This window comes from Thermobia domestica, chromosome 1, assembly GCF_964235325.1.
Source record: "Thermobia domestica chromosome 1, izTheDome1.hap1.1, whole genome shotgun sequence".
Classification (NCBI taxonomy): Eukaryota; Metazoa; Arthropoda; class Insecta; order Zygentoma; family Lepismatidae; genus Thermobia; species Thermobia domestica.
This window is the reverse complement of record NC_137454.1, coordinates 145,057,130-145,078,572: the sequence shown is the minus strand read 5'-3', so window position 1 is coordinate 145,078,572 and position 21,443 is coordinate 145,057,130. Positions and strand designations below refer to the sequence as shown.

The window sequence follows — 21,443 nt, the reverse complement described above, 5'->3', positions numbered from 1 at the left end:
ACGCGATTGATCTCTTGAATTGTTAATGTCCACTTCTTAAATACTCTCCACATTGTATTAAATATCCCATGAATAAATACAAAGATAGCGAAAACTATTTTTTTTTTTCAGAAAAAGCTTCCTTAGTTTTTTCTTTCTTTTCGCACAGTAAGACAATTATTTTTCCTGTATATCTTAGTGGCCACGTAGCAAAACTCTATAACTTTTACTTTTAATGTTCCTTTATTCTTGGTGATTAATTGGGAACATATTATGCTTCCGCTTGTTTTAGTATAATAGTGTCACGTAGTGCTTTTAGAACGCACGGGACAGATTACCTTTCAAACTTCATTGAATAATCATATCAGTCTTTGAAACAATCAAACAATGAGATGAGTCTCGACTATTTTCGATTATTACACATTTTACTACAAATCATAACAGAATAACCTTATTAGCACACCAGCACACAAAGCCGGAGATCTGGCTTCGAATTTCGACTCAGTCGAACATCTTTCACTTTCTGAATTTTTATAATGGTTTTATTTATTGTAGTATCACAGATAATCATATCCTTAATACTAAAAATCACTATGAATTAATTATAGTTTTTATGAAACCTAATATATGCAGTACATGCTGAATTATTTTTAGGAATTATGATTTAAGAATTTATTTATTGAACATAAAAAAAATGTCCTTATAAATTATGTATTTTCTTCGATCCAAGATGCCATCGAATCTAAGGCGCACAGATCTACATCTAATATGTTATTAGAACAATATAATAATATTATTACATGTACTATTTTGAATTGTTACAAAATCAGCCTCTTCTTCAATGTCACTATCGGTACTTTTTGCAATAACCAGAAATATCTGATACAGAGTAGATATCGTGAGGACGGGATGTAGGGTAAAACAACGAGGAAAATTTTGCATATTGTAATGGGCAATTTTACTTTATATTTTACTAAACTGGGTACAGTTATATGTATACATTAGAATGCAAGGCTCATCTTAATTTTTGTTGGTCTAAAACCGAAAAAGAGATACTCCTCAGATTCGAGGAAATATCGTATTAAAAGTTATATTCATAGGTCGAAAAAGCAATACATGCTGTCTAATGGAATTTCAACTATGGTTTTCATATTTGAATTTATATGGCAAAACAACTTTGATATTAGGTATGTAGTTCGAAGGGCTCCCAACAAATGAATCATAATCTTGGAAAGATTCCATTCATAATAATAATAATAATAATAATAAAAACTGACTGCAGTGATTGAATAAATATTGCTTTAATTTTGTACGACATTAACTTCTTAAAATTGCGAGCATTAAAAAAGGTTGCTGTTTATTTGAAGATTTTAGGTATTTAGTAACATTTTTTGGTAACTCCTGCCCTAGTATCTCAGTCTGTCCTGGGCCTGATGAACGACTTTTTTAAACAAACAAAAAATAAAGAAAAATCGATCAAAGCATTCGCTCAATGTGAGTCCATCGGTCAAATAAGTTTCAGATCTACCCAAAATCTTTCCGTGTTGAATTTAAAAGGTAAAATTACGGCAGTCAAGTTCTGTAATACCCATTCAAATATGACAGGGAATCTAATCGTTTAGTTGATTGGACTGAAATTAAGCGTTGCTTACGGTCTCGAGGCTATATGAGAGGAGGTTTAACACAGGATTCGAACAAGAGCTCTCACCAGGATTCAAACCTGGTCCTCTCGCGCCGAGGACGTGTATATTACCACAAGAAAGTTCTAGGAGTCCTATCGGGACTACCTATATTTTATCATTACTACACAAACAAGAAACTTTATATGATATGGCAAAATGAAACGAAATCTTTCAGTTTAACGTCCCACTATTATGCGCTTTAGGCTAAGGGAATAATGGTGGAAGAATTGGTGAAATGAAAATGCGAGAGGAAACGGGAATACCCCAAGGAAACCAACGGGCACGACGCTGTCCACCACAAACTTACTTGGCTGGTGGATATGGTATGGAGTTTTAACTTGTATGTTTTTTTTTTAACTATTACTGTATTTAGGATGAAGAATACAATAAAATATTAGGACAGGTGTACAAACCTATTGTAATATGGAACCACTAGGGAACAAACTACTATCAACATAATGTAAGCAATACATCATAAGATTTAGAAGATGAGTTACAAACATCTCAATAAACAATAAATAATTTTAAAAAAGTATTTAGATTAAACTATTTCATTTCTTTAAAAAAAAATGGGTTGATAACACAGAATGATTTTATTTAAAGCAATATAAACATAAATATTTAAAGAAGATGATAAGTTGGCTAGTAGTTATTTTAAACTAGTATTCTATTTTCAGTAATTTTCATATTTAATCATTATATTTTAAAAATAAACACTCTTTATTCCAATTTTGTATGCTGTGATTTAGGAGATTTTTTTAAAAAATATTTTTAAGACCTGATTTAAAAGTTCGTCAGAAAAGTTTTTCAACGAAATTTCAACTATACTCTAAACATTGACATTTATTTGGAAAGAAACTATATTGAGGTTCCAATTTCTATCGTGGAGAATTGTGTTGTTTTACATTAAGTAAAATAGTATAATACCATATAGATGTGATACTTGACTTTCTTTTTCTTGGATGTTATTTTTACTTGGCTATACACTAGACTTACTTTGTGGTTATTCTCTGGACTTCAAACATAATCCTCTGCGTGAATCGCTGTCTTGAATGGATATAACGTTTGAATCAAGACCTGTATCGGAATGGGATTAATAAATGGATTTTCATTCTATTGATCTAATATACTACACACAGGAAAGAAAAGCGTCTCAGGTGTGGACGTCTTGTCTACGTTGAACGTTCATAGTTTTATGAAAAAAATATGCAAGTTACGGAGTACTTACTGAACATAAAATTATCAATATAACACCACAGACATGTTGCCAAATTAAACAGACGACCAATTTAATCTTTTCACTGTTGACATAGCACCACAAAGCAGATATACCAGTGCATTATGCTTCTTTATAACCCTGATAGATAGCAGAACATGATGAAGATGAAAACTTACATTCTTTGCCATAGAAACCAGCTTTCTAGCGCATAGCCGCTAAACGGTGTCTGCAATGATGGCACACTGAAGTAGTCTGCGGCTGTCAATGTGACATTGGCAGCAGTAAAATGATTAACCAGTTTTACTGTTTTACTCTTGATTACTGCTTACAATTAATTCTTTCCTCTGGATTCACATGTGTTTCTTGGAGAAGGTGATAAGGTACTTAATATAACAAAGTCAGGACAGGAATATACTAAAAACGATTTTTCATGTATCAATTATTTCCGAACGCGCTGCTTTATTAACGTTCATACATCATTACTACATAATCGGACTTTTAACACTAGTATAATACGGAATAAATATTGACCGGAGCTTAACATAAAGAAGAATTACACACTGGACCCGACCACAAGACAAAACTAACATCAATTGACACTATTAACTATGTCTTAAATGTTTGAAACAAATGCTGATCCTTGCAGAAGTGTTTGTTTAAAAGCCTACCAATGCATCATGGACAAACCAAACAATGAACAAAATTGATCCATTTCTGTAAGAGAAGTAGTCCACCAGCGCTTTCGTATCTTTCAGGGGTGTGAGATGTGTTCAGTAACAATTGGAGAAGATATAGGAGATGTTGTAGCGCAACTGAAGTCTTTAGTAAGCATCATATCAGGTGATCTTAAGCAAAAAGATTCCGAAATCCAGGTTAGTATTTATTTGACCCAAATAATGGGGAAAAAACTAGGGAAAAATTGCACGCGCACATTATAGAAAAGTCGTTTTGCTGTGATAGAATGCTTCTGCCTGCCTGCTTCTTATTTTTGTAAGAATTTGCACCCTTCTCTTCTGGTAAAACAAACTTTCTTCTTATTATGTACATATTGAAATATTCCTGTGGACTCTGATTGTGTTTCATCTCGATATTGTTGTTTGCTTCTGACAGCAATCTCTCTTTCTCTCTCTCTCTCTCTTTCTGTTTGTGTTCTCTTTCAACTGCTTGCACAGCATATTTGGGAATTTAGACGGCTCTTGCATCGTGCAGAGAGTTTCTACATGTACATTTGTATAGCACAACTTGTTATCCATCCGTAGTTCCACTCTGTATCTATCTCATGAATAGCGTTTTGTGTAACTATTAAGCATGCGCAGGTTTCGATTATTGTGTAAACTTGTGATTAATCCTGTGTTGTTTGTCCTTCTGAATTGCTTATCGAAAAGTGTTTAAAATGGATTGAATCTCTTTAACTGATATACTTTTCGCGTATGTACCTTACCTTGGGATTCTCGGACTGGAAAGTTTAGTAGTACAGAATGTAATAAATGCGCTAAATGACTATCATTAGCTCGTCTAACAGAGATGTTTATTGGTAAAATAATTGTACTAAGTGAGTTAATAGTTACATTTTACATGGCGAAACAACGTATTCAGTAAAACAAATATTTATTGTTGCTTTCCTTGATGTTTGTGACAGTTCCTAACTTTCATTGTTTAATGAGTTATTATTTTTATTTTATTTTATTTTATTTATTTATTTATTTTACCTCGTTTACATAAAAAGTTTACAAGGATTCAGTATTACAAACAAAAATAATTCTCTTACATATCTGGCATAATTAGTTTTTGAACTTCATTTTAATCTACTGTAATTCATTGTTTTCATGCTACCATATGCATTTGCTGTGGTTTTCTTCCACGTAATCAGTACATATAATGCTCAATTTATAATTGTGAATTCTTATGTTTAGAGAATTTGAAGATGTAATTAGGAAACAATAGTTTGATACTTAGATAAATGATATATTTTGATGATTGAATTATAGCCACATACTTTGACAAATATTCTAGCTTTGCTTTTAACAAAATGTGTGGGAAGCTACTAATCTGCAATTTTTAAACAGTTAATTAATATACTACATGTTGTTAATGTAATGTGTAATGTTTCCATTCACTGATATTTATTAATAGCATCAGTAAGCAAATTCTTAACGGTGTTTGAAATGCCATCTTACGTGTGTGTTATGATGCTTTTTGTAAACAATTTCCTTGAATGTGAAAATGAATAGATGAGAGTGTGTATGCAATAGTGTGTTTGGAAGCGATATGTATGATATATAATATATTCATAAAATTTCATTAATTTCAGTTACCTCGAATCAGAATTAGTTCAGTTTTCCGGAATAAATGAGACTTCTTTTTTTTAAAAAAAAGAATTAACCAAATATCCAAATTTTTACCAATGATAACTAAGAAAAGTTTTTTCAACACCTGCTTTTAAACTTATTCTGTGCCTTTGAGCTCCAATATCACGCATACCTTGGGTAGAGGTATCGCCTTGATTAAAATTTATTGTTCCTGAATAAATCACAAACTTTTATTTATTTATTTATTTTACAAGTTGCTGACTTAAAATATTTAATCTATTTTTCTCAACTGTGCAAAGAAAAGAATGGAAGTACTTTACGTCATGAATCTTTCCTGTAGACACTTCTGGAAAAGATAAACTATATAACTTTGTAAAATGGTACTGCTTTGTACAGTCTGCTGTATGTAAACAAACAGTATACAAGTTTACAGGTACAGTATTAGATACAAGTTTATGTTATCATAGTGCCTCAGATGTCAGTACAAATTTTTATGACAAAGCAATGTGATTTTTTAAATGCCCCTGATTGTATATAAGCTATTACTTATAGTAGTGAAAATGATACACTAGGTAGTTATTAAAATATGTGGGTTTTCTTGAAATAAATAAAAGGTTAAAAAAATAAAATAAAATAAATTCTTTTGTACTTCAAACCAACAGAAGCTTTGATTGACTATGTGACGAACGTTCAACTGGCTTACGCGTTTTCAGCGCATTGGCTTCCACAGTTAAATGAATCCTTTTTACATTTGTTTTCTTTCATTCATTTCAAATGTATAATTTTCTATGCAATGTTTCTTTCATTCTCTATTTTGAAGTAGAGTTACAATACATGGTTATTTATTTTAGAAGTATTCAAAATATTTTTTTTCTCTATTCTTTTAAATTCAGCCTGTATAACAATAAGGACTTCATAAGAGTAAATGCTTCTCATTAAGTTTTATATATCCTGTTTGTATCATACTTGCATTTACAAGTTTTCACAACCGTTCATAGTACATTAAACAGTGATCACTATTAGAACTGTCTTTCTTGAGTATAAATATCCATACAGTACAGTGTGTCTGTACAATAATCGTGCAGTTACGGTCACAATTCCAAAATAAACCATGACAAACACATGAAATCAACAGCAAAAGAAAGAGAAGTTCTCCATGTTTGTGGTATACCAAAAGCAGAGATAAAAGGACTTACAATAGCGCATGTGTAGAAATGAAAGCCATTCGAGTAACTGCATGAAGTGTATTTGTCACCTGATGAAGGTAGAGATGAAGGCTTCAATGTGTAAAGATCATCTTGAATTCAGTAAAAACTCGCCGTATCAAAATAACGCTCGGAGAGACAACTCAGAAATAAAAGCAATTTACTGAGGTAATCACAGGCAGATTGGCCAGTAATTGACTTACGCTTCGTACACCGCATGCCACTTTTTATGTGCAAAATAATCTTCAATGTGTTATTACTACTCAATGTAAGTGCTTTAAATTTTCATTGGTGACTTTGTGCATGCTCTGAGGAAGTCGCTGCGTACCGTACGTTGGCCACCCCTTGAAGTAGGACATAAGTTTTTGACGTTAGTGTTGAAGCTCTGCAAGCAAATTATACTTTTAGTTCAAAGAAATAACTGTAGACGTAGTCTCAAGAGTTTTAAAATAACTATTCATTATTCAAGAAAAATTAACCTTACATAAAATTTACACATAGAATATATAATTTATTATAACTCTTCTATGTGCAGGTTAGATTATGGACAGTTTTTGGACAAATGTATGTTCAGTGATGAGGATATATTTCAAATTGTAAGACAATTCCTTGACATAACGTTAGAATATCGGGCTCTAAACCTTCTCGTGGCAGTACGGAACATGAAAGTGAAATCATCAAGGGTCTGTTTATACTTAGTTCGCTCATTATACAGTAAGGATCTGTCTTGGACCATCTCTCAAATAAAATGTGTTATTTGCTGATAATAGAACACACATATTATCTATGAAATATTTGATGCCAAAGAAGAAAATAAAGAAAAACAGCCTAAATTCAATTTATAATAATGAACTGACAGCTTGGCTCAACATCGTGATGCCAAATCCTTCTTTGGTTAGTATACAGTTATCCAAATGCCAAAGACAGCTATTCTCCGTTTAGAGCCCTTCATATTTGCTATAGTCACGCTGGATTAAAAAAAAAAAATAAAAAAAAAAAAAAAAAACTTTGTTGTCCTTACACAGATACCTTTGTTGTCCTTACACAGATATAAACGAGGAGAATATGAATAGCGTTGATCATACGCTCTCCCAATATTTTTTAAGGTTATGTGAAGCAACAAGTATTTCCTATCTAAATTATAATATCAAACGATTTGAAGGAAAAGATCACATATGCTGTTTCCTCTATCAAGTCTTAAGCAAAAACTTGAATATTGTCTTTGATATCTACAAGACAACTGAAAGATAACGCATCGAAATTTTCTGACTAGATTAAAGAAAAAAAAGGAAGATTACAAAATTTGGAAAGTTTCTCTTTGTTTTGCCATTAATTGCATGTGTCTATCATGATTCGTTTCTTTTTTGTATCTATTTGTAACGTTACTATTATTTGATAGACACTGTATATACTGTACATTCTCTCGATAGTAAAACACACCTTATTTGCTTAAAAAAATACATTATTGTATTCGAATAAGGCGTCAATTTAAGAAAAGCATAACAACTCAACAACAATATTATATATATATAATATTGTTGTTGAGTTGTTATATATATAAACTTAATTAAAGTGCTAAATATCACACTTTCAAATTAGCATTTAAAAAAAATTCAATACACTTGTTTATCGTAGAACATGTATAATATATAACTGAGCCTCAATGTATAGCTGTCAAAAATTATTTCCAGAGATTTACTACTGTCTATGTGCTGTTTGAAAGGCAGCCTTGAAGTCATTGTAAAATAATGTGTTAATTGTTGATATTACAAAAGAATAAAACGTGGTTGCAGGCCGTAATGGGCACTAACTGGCCATACAACGCACTTTAGCTGAGTGGCGTTTGATCACCGTATCAACTTTCAAAGTTTATTTTTTATTTATGTATTTATTTTTAATGCTCTCAGTCCCATTTTTCATTATTCAACACTAGATCAATACACCAAAATCTTAAGCCTTCATTGAGAATCGAATCGAGAATCACGTACACCAAAAGTGAGCGTGACAGTCCTAAGTCAGATGGGAACTTTAATTAATTAGAGAATTATCTCTTGTAAGAAAGGACTCGATCTAACGAAAACAGTTTTTGCGGATCGAAAGAGTTATATTTTAAAATTCAAACAGATGTAAATATTAAGATTATATAAATTTGCTTTCTTTTTCTTAAACAGCGCAGAACACTGTTAGAAGAAAGTTCTGATATAGAGGAAGGAGAGGCAGGTGGAAATAGCATTCCAGGTAAATCCTGTTACACATATCATTTTGATATAGTAGTAGTCTAAGAGTACTAAACTGAATCCTTATTAACTTGGCTACATGCATGCGATCCAGTGATGGCTTCTGAGGGGGGTAAAAACTTAAATTTCATTGCTACAGGCTACTGAAAAAAAGCTTTAGTCAACTTGAAAAAGCTATATACAAGAATTAGCAAATTAGGTCAGCTTTCTTCTCTTGGATTGTAGCGATAAAATCTAAATTTTTACCAATGTGGCTTCCCTTGGATTGTAGCGATAAAATCTGATTTATTTAACGATGTGGTTTCTCCTGGATTGTAGCGATAAAATCAAAATTTTTATCGATGTGGCTTCCCCAAGAGCTGCCACTGATACGATCCAAGCTTCATTTAAATATACTTTAAACATATACCGTATTCTCACATGTATAAGCCGCAGTGTTAATTTTTTTTCTCACAATTTTAGAAAATACATTCGCACGTTTAACCTACAACTATTCTAAAAAGTATTTGCTAATGGTAGCTGTAGCATACTTGAGATGAAAAGATCTTACCGAGAATCTGGGAGGAGAAACTTCTCCACGGCTTCGCTACTCTGTGGCAATGTTATCAGTTTTATCAAGCACGCTGCTAGGTTGGTATCATTTATATCGGTTCCTCTATTGTGATAGAGTATTATTCCCTCCGCCCCCCCCCCAAAACATAATCCTCACTTTAAAAATTGTGCAAAGTAGTCTCTTGAAAATAAATAAACTCTGTATACAGTAAAAGGGATCACGCACTTGAAGTTTCAATTTCGTCCGATAGAAGTCAAACGCTAGAGGACATTTGTTGACATCTTAACGACGCGATGTATAACTTCTACAACGTTTGTTTCAATAGCAGAAAATGAGATATGGATATCTACCGTTAAAATCACCGTTACCCTTGTTAACGGATTGACACCAGTAACAAACTGGATCGAGATAATTGTTCTAGCTATTTATTGCAAAAAAAAAAAAAATAGAAAATTGGCTTTCATGTGGAGTAACGGGCGAATTAAAATCACTGTTACCCGTTAAAATATTAACAAGTTGACTCCTGCCGAGATAATCGATCTAGCCATCTACTGTCGAAAAAAAGAATTACGAAATTAACTTTCGTTCAAGAGTTACCGTGTGGAGTAACGGACGTAAATATGTATATGTACGTATTAATAACACAACATAATCCTACTTGCGTAATCCTAATAAAATATGATATAAAAATTTCACTGTTTCCACATGAAAAATACTACTCGTTCTTCAAGAGTAGTGAAACATTTTTCTATCTTATAACGTATTTTTTCCAGAGGCTATATTTACACAAATTTCGAAGCGAGGATCAAATTTGTTTCTTTTCAAGAAAGGAACTCCACGGGACAAGTATACGCCACTTCCATGTTAAAAGCCTAGCAGTGCAGCTAAATACATTGATAAAGTTACCAGAGAGCAAGGAAAGCGCATGGAAAAGTTTTTCTTTTTCCGGATCTTTTCATCCTTAAGCATTTTTTTTTAAGACTTAGCTGTAAAAATAATGTAACTGAAAATGAAAGAATTTTTCCTAAAAAGGACTAATAATTGTACTAACCACTCCCACCTTGGTTGAATGACAATGTTAACTTAACAGCAATGATGATTCATGCTCCATGTACACCATGTATCACATCCTTCTGTGTCGCCGAATATGCGTATTTCTTATCATTTTCGTTGTAAGTTGTATTAATTTCTAACTATATATATATATATATATATATTTAAGTGTCTGTATATATGCACGACATGATGATATTTAAATTCTGTTTTTTCTTCGTTATGCCAGAAACAAACATAAGAAATAGTTAAAATTAATTGAAGGGTTATCCAATAAGAAATAATCTACCTCAAAAACCAGCCCCCCCCCCCAACCTCTAAAACGATACTATTAATTAAGTTTGTTATCATTTTGGTTCATATTTGCTCGATTTTATCGTACAATATTATTTTGCCGTCCGAAAATTTTATGACTTACGCATAGTCATATTGTTACGCTTAAGGGATTAAATTGACGCATGATTACAAATACAGGGTGTCCCAACTGAATCTCCCTATTTTCATTTCTGTATTTCTTCCACACTATTTGAGATATCCAAATGAAAAATCTTTGAGTTTTACGTCCCACGGTTACGCCGGTTAGGCTAAAGGAGACGGTGATGATGAGTAATGAATGAAATGGTGGAACGAAGAAAGTGGGAGAAAACCCACGCACACGGTGTTTGTCCACCACAAAGTTCACTTGGCGGGGACTGGGATCGAACCCAGGACCCCAAGCACCAGAGGTGAGCGCTCTACCACTGAGCCACCGCGGCCCCCAGATATTCCTTAATTTATTTCATGCTGAATAATGTCAATGGAGAAATAGTAAACATATATAAGGTCTATGGGCTTAGACTGATAATCAACTGACTTTAATGAAGAGTCGCTTTTATATCCTCTTTATTAGTTCAGAGAGAGAGAGACAGAGAGAGAGAGAGAGAGAGTCGGAATATAGTAGACCAGATACTTTTTAACAATAAATACTGAATATACAGTATTTAATCCACATCATATCACTAATCTATTATGTAGTTTTACATAATTTAATGAAATTTACATAATTATTTAAAGAAAGAACACATTCATTCATTCATCAACACACTCTACGTTCGCCGATTCATGCACTATCCTAGATTCAAGAAACATACAAGTATGTGTTGAAAATAGAAGAATGTAGTGTATACAGTTAATTATAAACTTACGTAATTTAATTCTTAGCAAATGCCATTCTCATACGCAAGCCGTAGAACAAGGATTTTTACCGATTATTGCACTCTCGAGTTATTGAATTAGAACGTTTTCACTCAATAAAAACCTCATTCATATCCGATATTCATCTTCAGGTTGTAAAAATCACCTATAATGATAAAATTGGGAAAAAAGAACAGAAAAAATAATTTAAGTAGGAAAACGAATCAATGTTTTTGTACAAAGAGTGACTATGTTTTAGATATTGCAAACAATTAAAACAAATGCTTTTTTATAGTCAAACCGGTAATTTTTCTCAAATTTGTCTTGTCAAAAATAAAAAAAAATAAATAAATAAATAAAACAAGTTTATCAATTTTACTTTGTTTCAGAAATGTGATCTTTGGTTCAGTAGATAGATAATTTTACCGTTCCCACTCAAAATAAATGACGTGATCTAAGTTCTTTTAAGTTATAATAATGTTTAATTTTTATACATTTTTTTTCCATTCTTTCTAGAATCAATAGTTGCAGAAAACTTGGCTAAAAACCCGACGACCCAGCTGTCCTCGACTGAGAGTGACAGAATGGAAGACACGACCTCGACTACGACAACTTCTCAACCTACGGACAATGCGTTGTCTCGAGAAGAACTGGAGAGAAGACTTACACAACAAGAGAAAGAGCTGGTACTACTGAATGAGGAAAACAGACTACTCCAGCAACAAGTGGAAAATAGAGAAGATAGTTTTAACAAGCAGGTACAAAATCATAATTAATTTCTAGTAAGCAACAGAAATCTTAGTTTCTCATAGCCTAACATTTTAACTTTCAATTGATTTTCCAATATGTATACTATTCAGTGAGAGCATCTAGATTTTAAACCTACCGTATTTACTCGAATATAAACGCACTCATAATAATAATAATAATAATAATAATTAAAAAATGTGCTTGTATTGAGAATCTGATTATTATGCGAATACAAGCACCCCCAATAAGATCACTACAGAATATTTACGCAATTGTCAACCAATGACTCTTCACTACCTGCAAAACGAGTGAGTTTTTAGAAGTATCTTTCCAGGTAGTTATTAGTAGCACCTCTATCCATCCTGAAAATATACTCCAATTGAGATGCAGTGTTACGAACTGAAATAGTAAACAATGGACAATAGAATTTTACATTATCAAAACTCTTAAATCATTATTATTGTTTTCTTTCTCCTTCCATATTTTGACACAAAATTCGAACAATGATGTTATGTCTCATCACTCAATTCCCCATTTCTCTCCTCTTTCGTCAGTTCCATTGTTTGACGTCGTCAATTCTATTGTCCAAAATTAAATCATGTCATAATAAGAGTTCTTCAAGAATTTTAGCCCTACATTTTGGAGAAAAAAAGGACGCTTATATACGAGTAAATAGGTATTTCTGACAGGATTCAAAGTATAACTTCAATATGATGCCCAAATCGAAATCTTATGCTTTTGTAACTCAACTTTAAAATGAACCATCAAGTTCATAATTTGGAATAAATTAAGTAGTTTTTTATATTAACTTTTATTATTTAAAAAAAATAATTATAAAAAATAAAGAGACGCGATTTTATTTGCTTGTGGCATAAAAATAATTATTCCTAAATTTACTCCTAACAAAACATGAATTCGAAAAATTTTTCTTTGGTATATATAAAGTTTTATAGCTTAACTCGAACTAAATTTCAACTTTTTTTATTTCGTAAAATTGTGCAATAAATACATCAATTGTATATTTAACTTGGGATGTAAACATTTTTATTCTGTTTTTTCAGCAGTGAGTGAAATTCACTTAATCAATATGTGTATTATATGCAAAGAAATAAGGTGAGATTATCACTAGTTGGTTTGTGGTATTCCTTTTGCATTGAAACAAGAGCCTACTAACGGTTGTTTGGTATTGACGAAAAAAAAGTTTGCTTCCATAATCACTTTTAACTCTTCTTCAGTTTCGTTGTAGTGTGTAGTTAAAAGCGCACTGGGTTGCATTTAATGCGTTTGGAATTTCGTTTTGGATGTGTGTAATAACCGTGGCCCCAGTGAGAGATTTTTCGGTATAACAAAACTGTCATGAGATTACAACACAGATTAATAATAGCTACCTTAATACCACTGAATTCAGGTAAGGTGATATGTTTGAAGGAAAATCTAACAGTTGTAATGAATAGCGGGAAATATATATGCTTTGTAAGTAAAATAATATTTGCTATTGACTATGTTCATTGAAGGTCCCTGTGAAAGCATCCTTTCTTGAAACACCTGAATATTTTTCTCATTGAAAACTGAAAGTCCCCCAAATTGGTTTCATTCATAAAAAACATGCTGTGAAGTGCTACAGTCTTTCTTTGGCGATGACAGTAGTTTGAGCAAATCTCTAATATAAACGGACGGATGTTTAATAAACATACGTATAAAATGTAAATAACGTACAAATACAAAATAGTGAATACGGAACATACCACGTGGTAGTACACACAAAAATAAAAAAAGGACAAAAAGTCCTAGTGAAAAACGGCTTTTTAAAGTACCTACAAATGCCAAAATAATATTTCTTCCAGATTCTTAAACAACTTTACATTGGAAACAAGTGCTTATAACGAAGTTGACTTAAGGCGAGCATAGGAAATAATATCCATAGGAATCACTGGGATAGAGGTCATAGTAGGATGGCTCTTTTGTTTCGTTTTTTATATATATATATCCAAATGTTTGATCCAAAGATTGAATATATATCCTATATTATTGAGCAGACTTTACCACTTTCTGCTACGATCCTGTTCCAAAGGACTCTAGGATCGTGATTTCCTATATTTTTGATGGATTATAACAGATATAGATACAGGGATAGTTTGAAAGATACAGTATAGAAAAGAGAACTAAAAAAAAAAAAAAAAAAAAAAAAACATCCATAAAATGAAACTACAGATATATCCAATCAAAATATGCAAAAATTCCCCAATAAACATGGGTCAAAAACGTGTCCTTTGTTTATGATATTTTTAGGAGGGCAATAAACAAAGTGAAAGAACATAGATCGGAAAACGTATCCTTTAGGCAACGCATGGCTTTGCAAGGACACGGTTCTTGATCTCTTGGCATCCTTCTTGTTGTGACTTTCAAAGCATGCTGTGTAAAATAGGATACCTAATGTAAAACCAAAACGAGTTTGAAGTGTTGAATTTCACATAAGTATCTGAAACAAAAATTGGTTTATACTGAAGTACAAATGTGATCCTTATAATTTTCAATATCAAGCAGAACATCGTGCCCTATTTACAGTGTATTTTGAAAATATATTTAAATTGACATTAAAGTTTTCACTATACAGAGCATGTTCCTAAAAGAAAGAAGTTTCCTTATACGATAAAAATCAATTCAAATTTGTTTCCTCTTAAAAGCATGCATAATGATTATGTATTTTGCTGATGCATGATAGCATGCTTTTTCTCGCTTTATCTGAATCTTCCAGGCTCAAGAATTAAACGATCTGAGAGCTGTGGTGAGTCATTTGCAGGAGCAACAAGTGCAGTTGCAGAGCAAATTTGAGCGACAGAAGTGCCTGCAAGAAAGCTTGCATGAGTCCACTGTGAGTATGCTGGAAGACAAATGCCGTAAAAAAGACTGCCTCATCACTGTCTTGGCTGACGAGATTCGAATGCGTGTGCGGAATGGATATTTAGATGCCATTCTTGAAACCATTAGCCGAGTCAGAACAAAAAATAACATTCAGGATTTTGATAATGCTAAGCTTTGTAGTTACCTTTCACAATCTGACAGAAGACTAATATCTGAAACTCAGGTAATTGCTTTTTCCTCTGTTTGATATATGCTACTAACTGTTATGCTAAAACTAATAGTAACTAAATATTCTGATATACTAATCTAACCATTGTATTTTATTATAATATGATAAACTGTACAAAATCGATGCAAGATGATTTTACAACAATGACAGGAAGAAAATGTAAGATGAGGAAGTGTAGAGAAAATAGGAAAGATAGATTAATATTAAGATTATTACTATCGTACTAGGAGTGTCTCTAAACTAAGTTGTAATTTTAAAATTTTATTATAAAGAAACTACCATACATATCATGAACTTTTTTCATGTCACATGATACATGGATCCCTAAGGTTTTGTGGTAGAATGAAAACAATACATGGACTGAATGTGAGCGCCGTATGCGACAAACATCGATGCGGTAAGCTAGCTCTTGCCAGTCTTTACTTAACATATCTGGTGTGATCGTAGCTGCAGTTCATGAGGGTACCGTGGAAGAGGAGGCACATAAACGTGGTCCTTAACGTAACCTCACACGAAAAAGTCCACCATGCAGATTTTTTTCGAATTTCATCATGCAAAACGCCTTTCCAGCACAACCGAACTTCATTAATTGTTGCTTTGATGAACTGTTCCTCATGAAATCAACTTTGGTGCAGGAAACTGCAATGAAACGAAAATAAACGAAATGCATTAAAATAAACCTTAATGCATCATATGCAATTAACAACATAAACTAAAGTACAATAGTTTTCTAACAATAAAGCTTTTAAAGTGGGACTTACTTTAGAGACATGTTGTATCAATCGGTGGTGATTCTTGAGGAAAGTAATATTGGTAAAAATTAAAATTTTAGACGAGCGACTGAGCTTCTAAAACTTCTAATTAGGTAAGATTTCTTTCCTGATCCTGTAGCGATAAAATTTTAATTTTTACCGATGTGACTTCCCTTAATACCCGCCATTGCTATTAATCACAATTTATTGCATTTTTCTGGTAATTTCTCAATAACATATACGAAAAATATAATCGATAAATTTAGAAGGTGACAAGAAACAGTGAACAGCGGAAAAAGTTATGAATTTAAAAATTACCCTAGCTTGGAGATGACAAAGATGAGCTGAATTGTCTTTGCTATGATGTTTCATCAATCCACAATTTCCGTATTTGTAAGATATTACATAGAGAGAACCTTTGTCATGACTGCATGGAGTTTTCGATTATACAAGCAAGAACGCTACCACTGAGCTTTCTCACTTACTTTCATAGCACTAGGAGGGAACGATGTGATGGTGCATCTATGATAATATTAATAACTCTCATTTTAAGAATATTTTTGTTACCATATATTTATAGAATACGATCAACACAGAAATAGTCCAAAAGTATTACACAAGTCATTAACATAGTTCATTTCGCAAGAAAGTACTTGTAATTTTCTTTTATTGATTATCTTGTATCTCTACAGAATTTTTGGTTGAAAACAGATATAATTTACTTACAAGAAACTGTATTTAAGTTTTCTCAACTATTCAGAAATTACAATAACAAATACTTAAATATTATTGCTAATAGAAAGATAAAAAGTAGTTTACGTAATTACATTTTGTCTAACATTTAGTCAATCATACATTTATTCTCCCTATCTTTAAATTTCCAATTCTATTTTATCTATTTTAAACCAAAGAATTGTGTATATCATCATCACTTGCAACCCTGCATATACTAGAAACACATAGGATCAAAACACACAATATTTTTAATTATAAATGTTCAATAAAATTAAAAAATAACGTAATGAAATTCGCATTCATAGCGAAAAATTGTGTAGAATGACGTTAATATTGTTGATTGATATTGGTTGATGTGTGTGTGTATGTATATATGTACAAAAAATTGACATAATAAACCCTTATCAAGGGGTGATTCCTTAATAATCCAATAGATATCGGACAAGAAAGTAATTGCTCAATCTTGTTGTCATATACAAGAATCGATAATCACATTTTGTGTCCTTAATTGATTAATAAGAATATCTATATTTTAATCTGAGCTTTTAACTTAATAACTTCTAGAAATTTCACTGTGTACGGGATTTCAAGTTTGCTATTAGCTTTCGATGTTTCGGGTGCATTTTGATTTTTTCCCTTAAGACATAATTATCATTAGAATAAAACATTTTGTAGCTTCCCATTCTAGCCAGCTCGTAAGACTAATAAACATCTAATCCATTACATTAAGTCGGCAAAACATTTGTTGCTAATTGTATCGGTTTCTCGAATTCTTAATGTTTGTATTTAATTTTTGATAGCTAGGTTTATTTTTAAGTTTAGCTCTCAAGTACTTTTATTTCATTCTTAAATATCATTGAATTTAGTAATTGTATGTAATTAACAAATATCAGCTGCTACTACAAAACATTTTTTTCTCTGATTCTGTTGCTTCTAATTTGGACCAAGCCACAATGTGATACATTAGTTCTAATCTGTCCTGTCCACTGTCCACTTATTTTTCTTTCTTCTTACAGAGTCTGTCAGGTAGTTCAACATCACTCGACTATTCACCGAAGAGTTCCGAAACCAATTTTGTTTGTGATGACATTCCTTCACCTTCTGAGTTACGTATTCTTAGAAAAGTTGGCTTTGACAGTCTCTTATTGGCTTGGAATCCACCAATGGACGACATGGTGACAGGTTATAAGGTAAGTTAATATCAATAATAATTGAAGAGTGCAAAAGTTTCGGAATTCTTACTCGAGCATTCCAAGTAGAATAAAAGACGGGAGAGCATAGACGTCCACATTGGTATGTATGATTTCGGGTTCAATTCCCGGTAGAATAATAATTTCTATTATTCCGTAATTAGTGATTACTAAAGTGCTGCCAAAATGTCTTGAGCCGTGGCAAAAATGCGAACTAAAGCTCACACCCACGCGTTAAGCCAATAAGAGTTCAACTGTTGTTAAGCGAGAGAGCCTCAGCGAAAGGAAGTGGAATTTCTTCAGCCGATAGCAGCGCCTGGAATGGAAGACTGGGTGTCAAGTCAATGTGGATATCTATAATTGTTTAGACAGCCACACATACATAAAAAAATCTATATAAGTATAAGAGCATTTTATTACAAGGAGACTGGCTTGTTTTAAACATTATACGGACAATAAGATATATTGCTGGAAGAAACATTGGAATTCGAAACGAGTGCTATTCCATTCTCAATAATGTAACAAGATTTTTATTGCTGAAAATGTTACTTAGCAAGGCCACAAGCGTATTTTTCCTAAGGTAAAATAAGTAAAAACCAACTGAACTAAACTTTCAGATGAGATTTCTGTTACAAATTTTTGAATACTTCAATTTATATTTTGATATAAACTTGACCTGATCACATTGACATGGGGAGAAATTGTTGCAGACGCCACACTAGACCAGATTTTTTTAAAGAAAGATATAAAATTACAATTTTTGTGGATCTCTGTTAAGATTAGTTATTGAAATTAGTATTTTTTTCCCTTTTATTACAGCTCAGATCAGATTATACTTACATATTTGTACGTAAGCTGTGTCTGTAGTATCACAATTATCTCCACATTGATTGTATTCATGATTCTTGTATACACGTAAGTTTCCTTAAGTTTCTTGGGGCATTCTCTCACTTTCTCCCAATTTCCTTATTCTATAAGTTGTTTCATCATTTATTTATACTTAGCATTTTTAAATTTAACCTACAGTGTTAGAGACATTAAAGATTTCGTTTCATATCGATTCATTTATATGTTTAACTATAATTTCTATAATATTATTAACATTTAACAGGAAAAGAAAACGTCCAAAGATGAGACATATACCAATTGATAGAACATATTGAGCTGAAGAAAATGATAAACGTGAGTGTTAAAAGATAATGCGTAGTTTTAGAAAATAAAATGCAGGAAGACGAATTTCTTTGTAAACCTAACAAGTAGCAGTTCCATATGTATGCCACGTGAAGGAGTTTGTTTCGTTCGGATAGCGTGATATTTTCTCAATATTGAAACTGCAAGTGGCACTTGATTTCCCCCAACTTCCAGTGTTAGTAGAACGATTGGAGTATGGATGGAATATATTCTTGAGATGCTTAATTGATTGCAGAAAACAGCTTCTAGCTATATATTATGGTTTTTATTCTACAGTGATCAACGTTAAAACCGTAAGTGATTGATTTGTACCACTTCTGGTTTGAATAGGGCATTAAGAGATAAGATAGTACCTATTCTTACAACGCTAAATCAGTTCTAAACAACCGCTTCTCACTTTCTTTTTGTTGTTGTTTTTGTTATCCTACGTAGATCAATATTAAAATCGGAAGTTATAATGGATTTCCCCCCAACTTTCAGTATTAGTAGAGATTTCAAAGATGGAAATGGACTGTATTTTTCGGATGCTTAATCGAATAAAGAAAACCACATCTCGCTATTTATTATCGTTTGCGCTCTATAGGACCAACGACGTAAAAGCCGTATGCGGTTTGTTTCTGTCACTTGGCCCACTTCCGTTTGAATATCAGCTCCCTCAACGAACCCTATCCTAGCTTTTGACTCTCTATCCGTGACCAAATTTAGTGGTAATTCATCAAGTAGTTGAGATTTTTCGTCTTTTGGACAGGATAAATGTATTTGGTCTAGGAATTAATTCGTGCGGGTGGACAAGAGATGGCGCAACGAACGGAGCGTCCCACAGTTCCGTGTATCCACACATGTGTTGCAAACCCCTGTCATCGCGTATCGTTCGTAGTATAGGGCAGTGGATTAAAGCGTCAACAACACCAGTTTGTAGTTAAGTGAACATGGCGCAATTTGTGCCTGATAAAGTGTTTTTGCGGGGTGTCCTGCTGCATTACTTTAACATGCAGAAAAGTGCGACTGAAAGTCATCGTATTTTGGTGGAAGTGTATGGTGACCATGCTCTAGCTGAGCAAACGTGTCAGAAGTGGTTTGCACGGTTTAGAAGTGGTGATTTCGGCTTGGCAGACCAAGAGCGAGCTGGACAGCCAAAAAAATTTCAAGACGAAGAATTGACAGCATTGCTCGAGCAGGATTCGTGTCAAACGCAGGAACAACTTGCAGCAGCATTAGGCGTTGATCAAACAACAGTCTCCAAACGCTTGAAAGCCATGGAAATGATTCAAAAGATGTCACATTGGGTTCCACATGAATTGAAAGACAGAGACGTTGAAAGACGAAAAACCATTTACGAATTGCTGCTTCAACGACAGAGCAGAAAGGGGTTTCTGCATCGAATTATTAAGGGGTGATGAGAAGTGGATCCATTACGAGAACCCTAAACGAAAAAAGATCTGGGTGAAACCAGGTGAACCAGGTCCATCACAACCAAAACGAGGTATTCACTGTGCAAAGGTTATGCTGTGCATATGGTGGGATATGAAAGGTGTGGTGTACTATGAGCTGCTGCAACCGGGTGAAACTATGAATGGAGAACGTTATCGACGACAATTAATGCGTTTGAAGCAAGCTCTGGCCAGAACACGACCAGAATGGGAGAACAGACATGATAAACTTATTGTTCAACATGATAACGCTCGCCCACATGTCGCAAAACCGGTCAAAACCTATTCAGAAAATGTCGGATGGGAAGTTTTACCCCACCCGCCGTATTCACCAGACGTTGCTCCTTCGGACTACTACTTGTTCGATTGCATGAACAACGATTTGATTGGACAGCGGTTTACTTCTTCAGAAGATATCGAAACATGGGTCTCTGACTGGATCGCTTCCAAGGATGTACGGTGCCTGACAGATGGGCGAAAGTGGTGGCTAGCGATGGACAATATTTTTCTTAAGGTATTTATGTATTTTGTGTTTGTACTACAGCTTCAATGTGTGCGTACCAACCGCACGAATTAATTCCTAGACCAAATACAAAAAAGTTTTGGTAAACCAAACGCCTTAAAAATTGATTCTTCTCTGGCGCTGTAGGGTCACTGATTCGATTCCCGATCAAGTAAGTTTGTGGTGCACAATATCGTGTCCGTGGTTCTCCTCGGGAAACTCCCGGATTTTTCCCAACACCGTCATTCCACCATTTCTTCTATCATCACTTACTTGCCCTAATCATCCATCTTCCTTACCCTAAAAGGCATAACCATGGAACGTTAAACTGAAACGTACGAGAAGCATGTTACTTACTGAGACGAAACTGATCCTGACATATTCCCTCATCA

The 21,443-nt window shown here is 33.2% G+C and overlaps 1 protein-coding gene and 1 long non-coding RNA gene across 9 annotated transcripts in view; one reads left to right on the top strand and one right to left on the bottom strand.

Moving 5' to 3' along the window:
* LOC145689749 (uncharacterized) overlaps window positions 1-21,443 on the top strand; it is a 506,237-nt gene that overhangs the window by 478,600 nt on the left and 6,194 nt on the right. For 5 of the 8 annotated variants that reach the window (XM_081763962.1, XM_081763950.1, XM_081763947.1 and 2 more), the window contains 5 exons: window positions 3,636-3,752; window positions 8,566-8,632; window positions 11,927-12,168; window positions 14,916-15,245; window positions 17,755-17,928. In XM_081763962.1, the coding sequence (XP_081620088.1) occupies window positions 3,636-3,752; window positions 8,566-8,632; window positions 11,927-12,168; window positions 14,916-15,245; window positions 17,755-17,928 (930 nt within the window). Of the gene's footprint in view, window positions 1-3,635; window positions 3,753-8,565; window positions 8,633-11,926; window positions 12,169-13,221; window positions 13,274-14,915; window positions 15,246-17,754; window positions 17,929-21,443 lie in introns of those variants that run through there. The other 3 variants (XM_081763966.1, XM_081763964.1, XM_081763957.1) reach the window with 3 other exon arrangements.
* LOC145689776 (uncharacterized) overlaps window positions 15,249-21,443 on the bottom strand; it is a 35,689-nt gene continuing 29,494 nt past the window's right edge. Inside the window, exon 3 of the long non-coding RNA XR_014132110.1 lies at window positions 15,249-15,890. This is a non-coding gene — a long non-coding RNA (uncharacterized LOC145689776). The remainder of the gene's footprint in view (window positions 15,891-21,443) is intronic.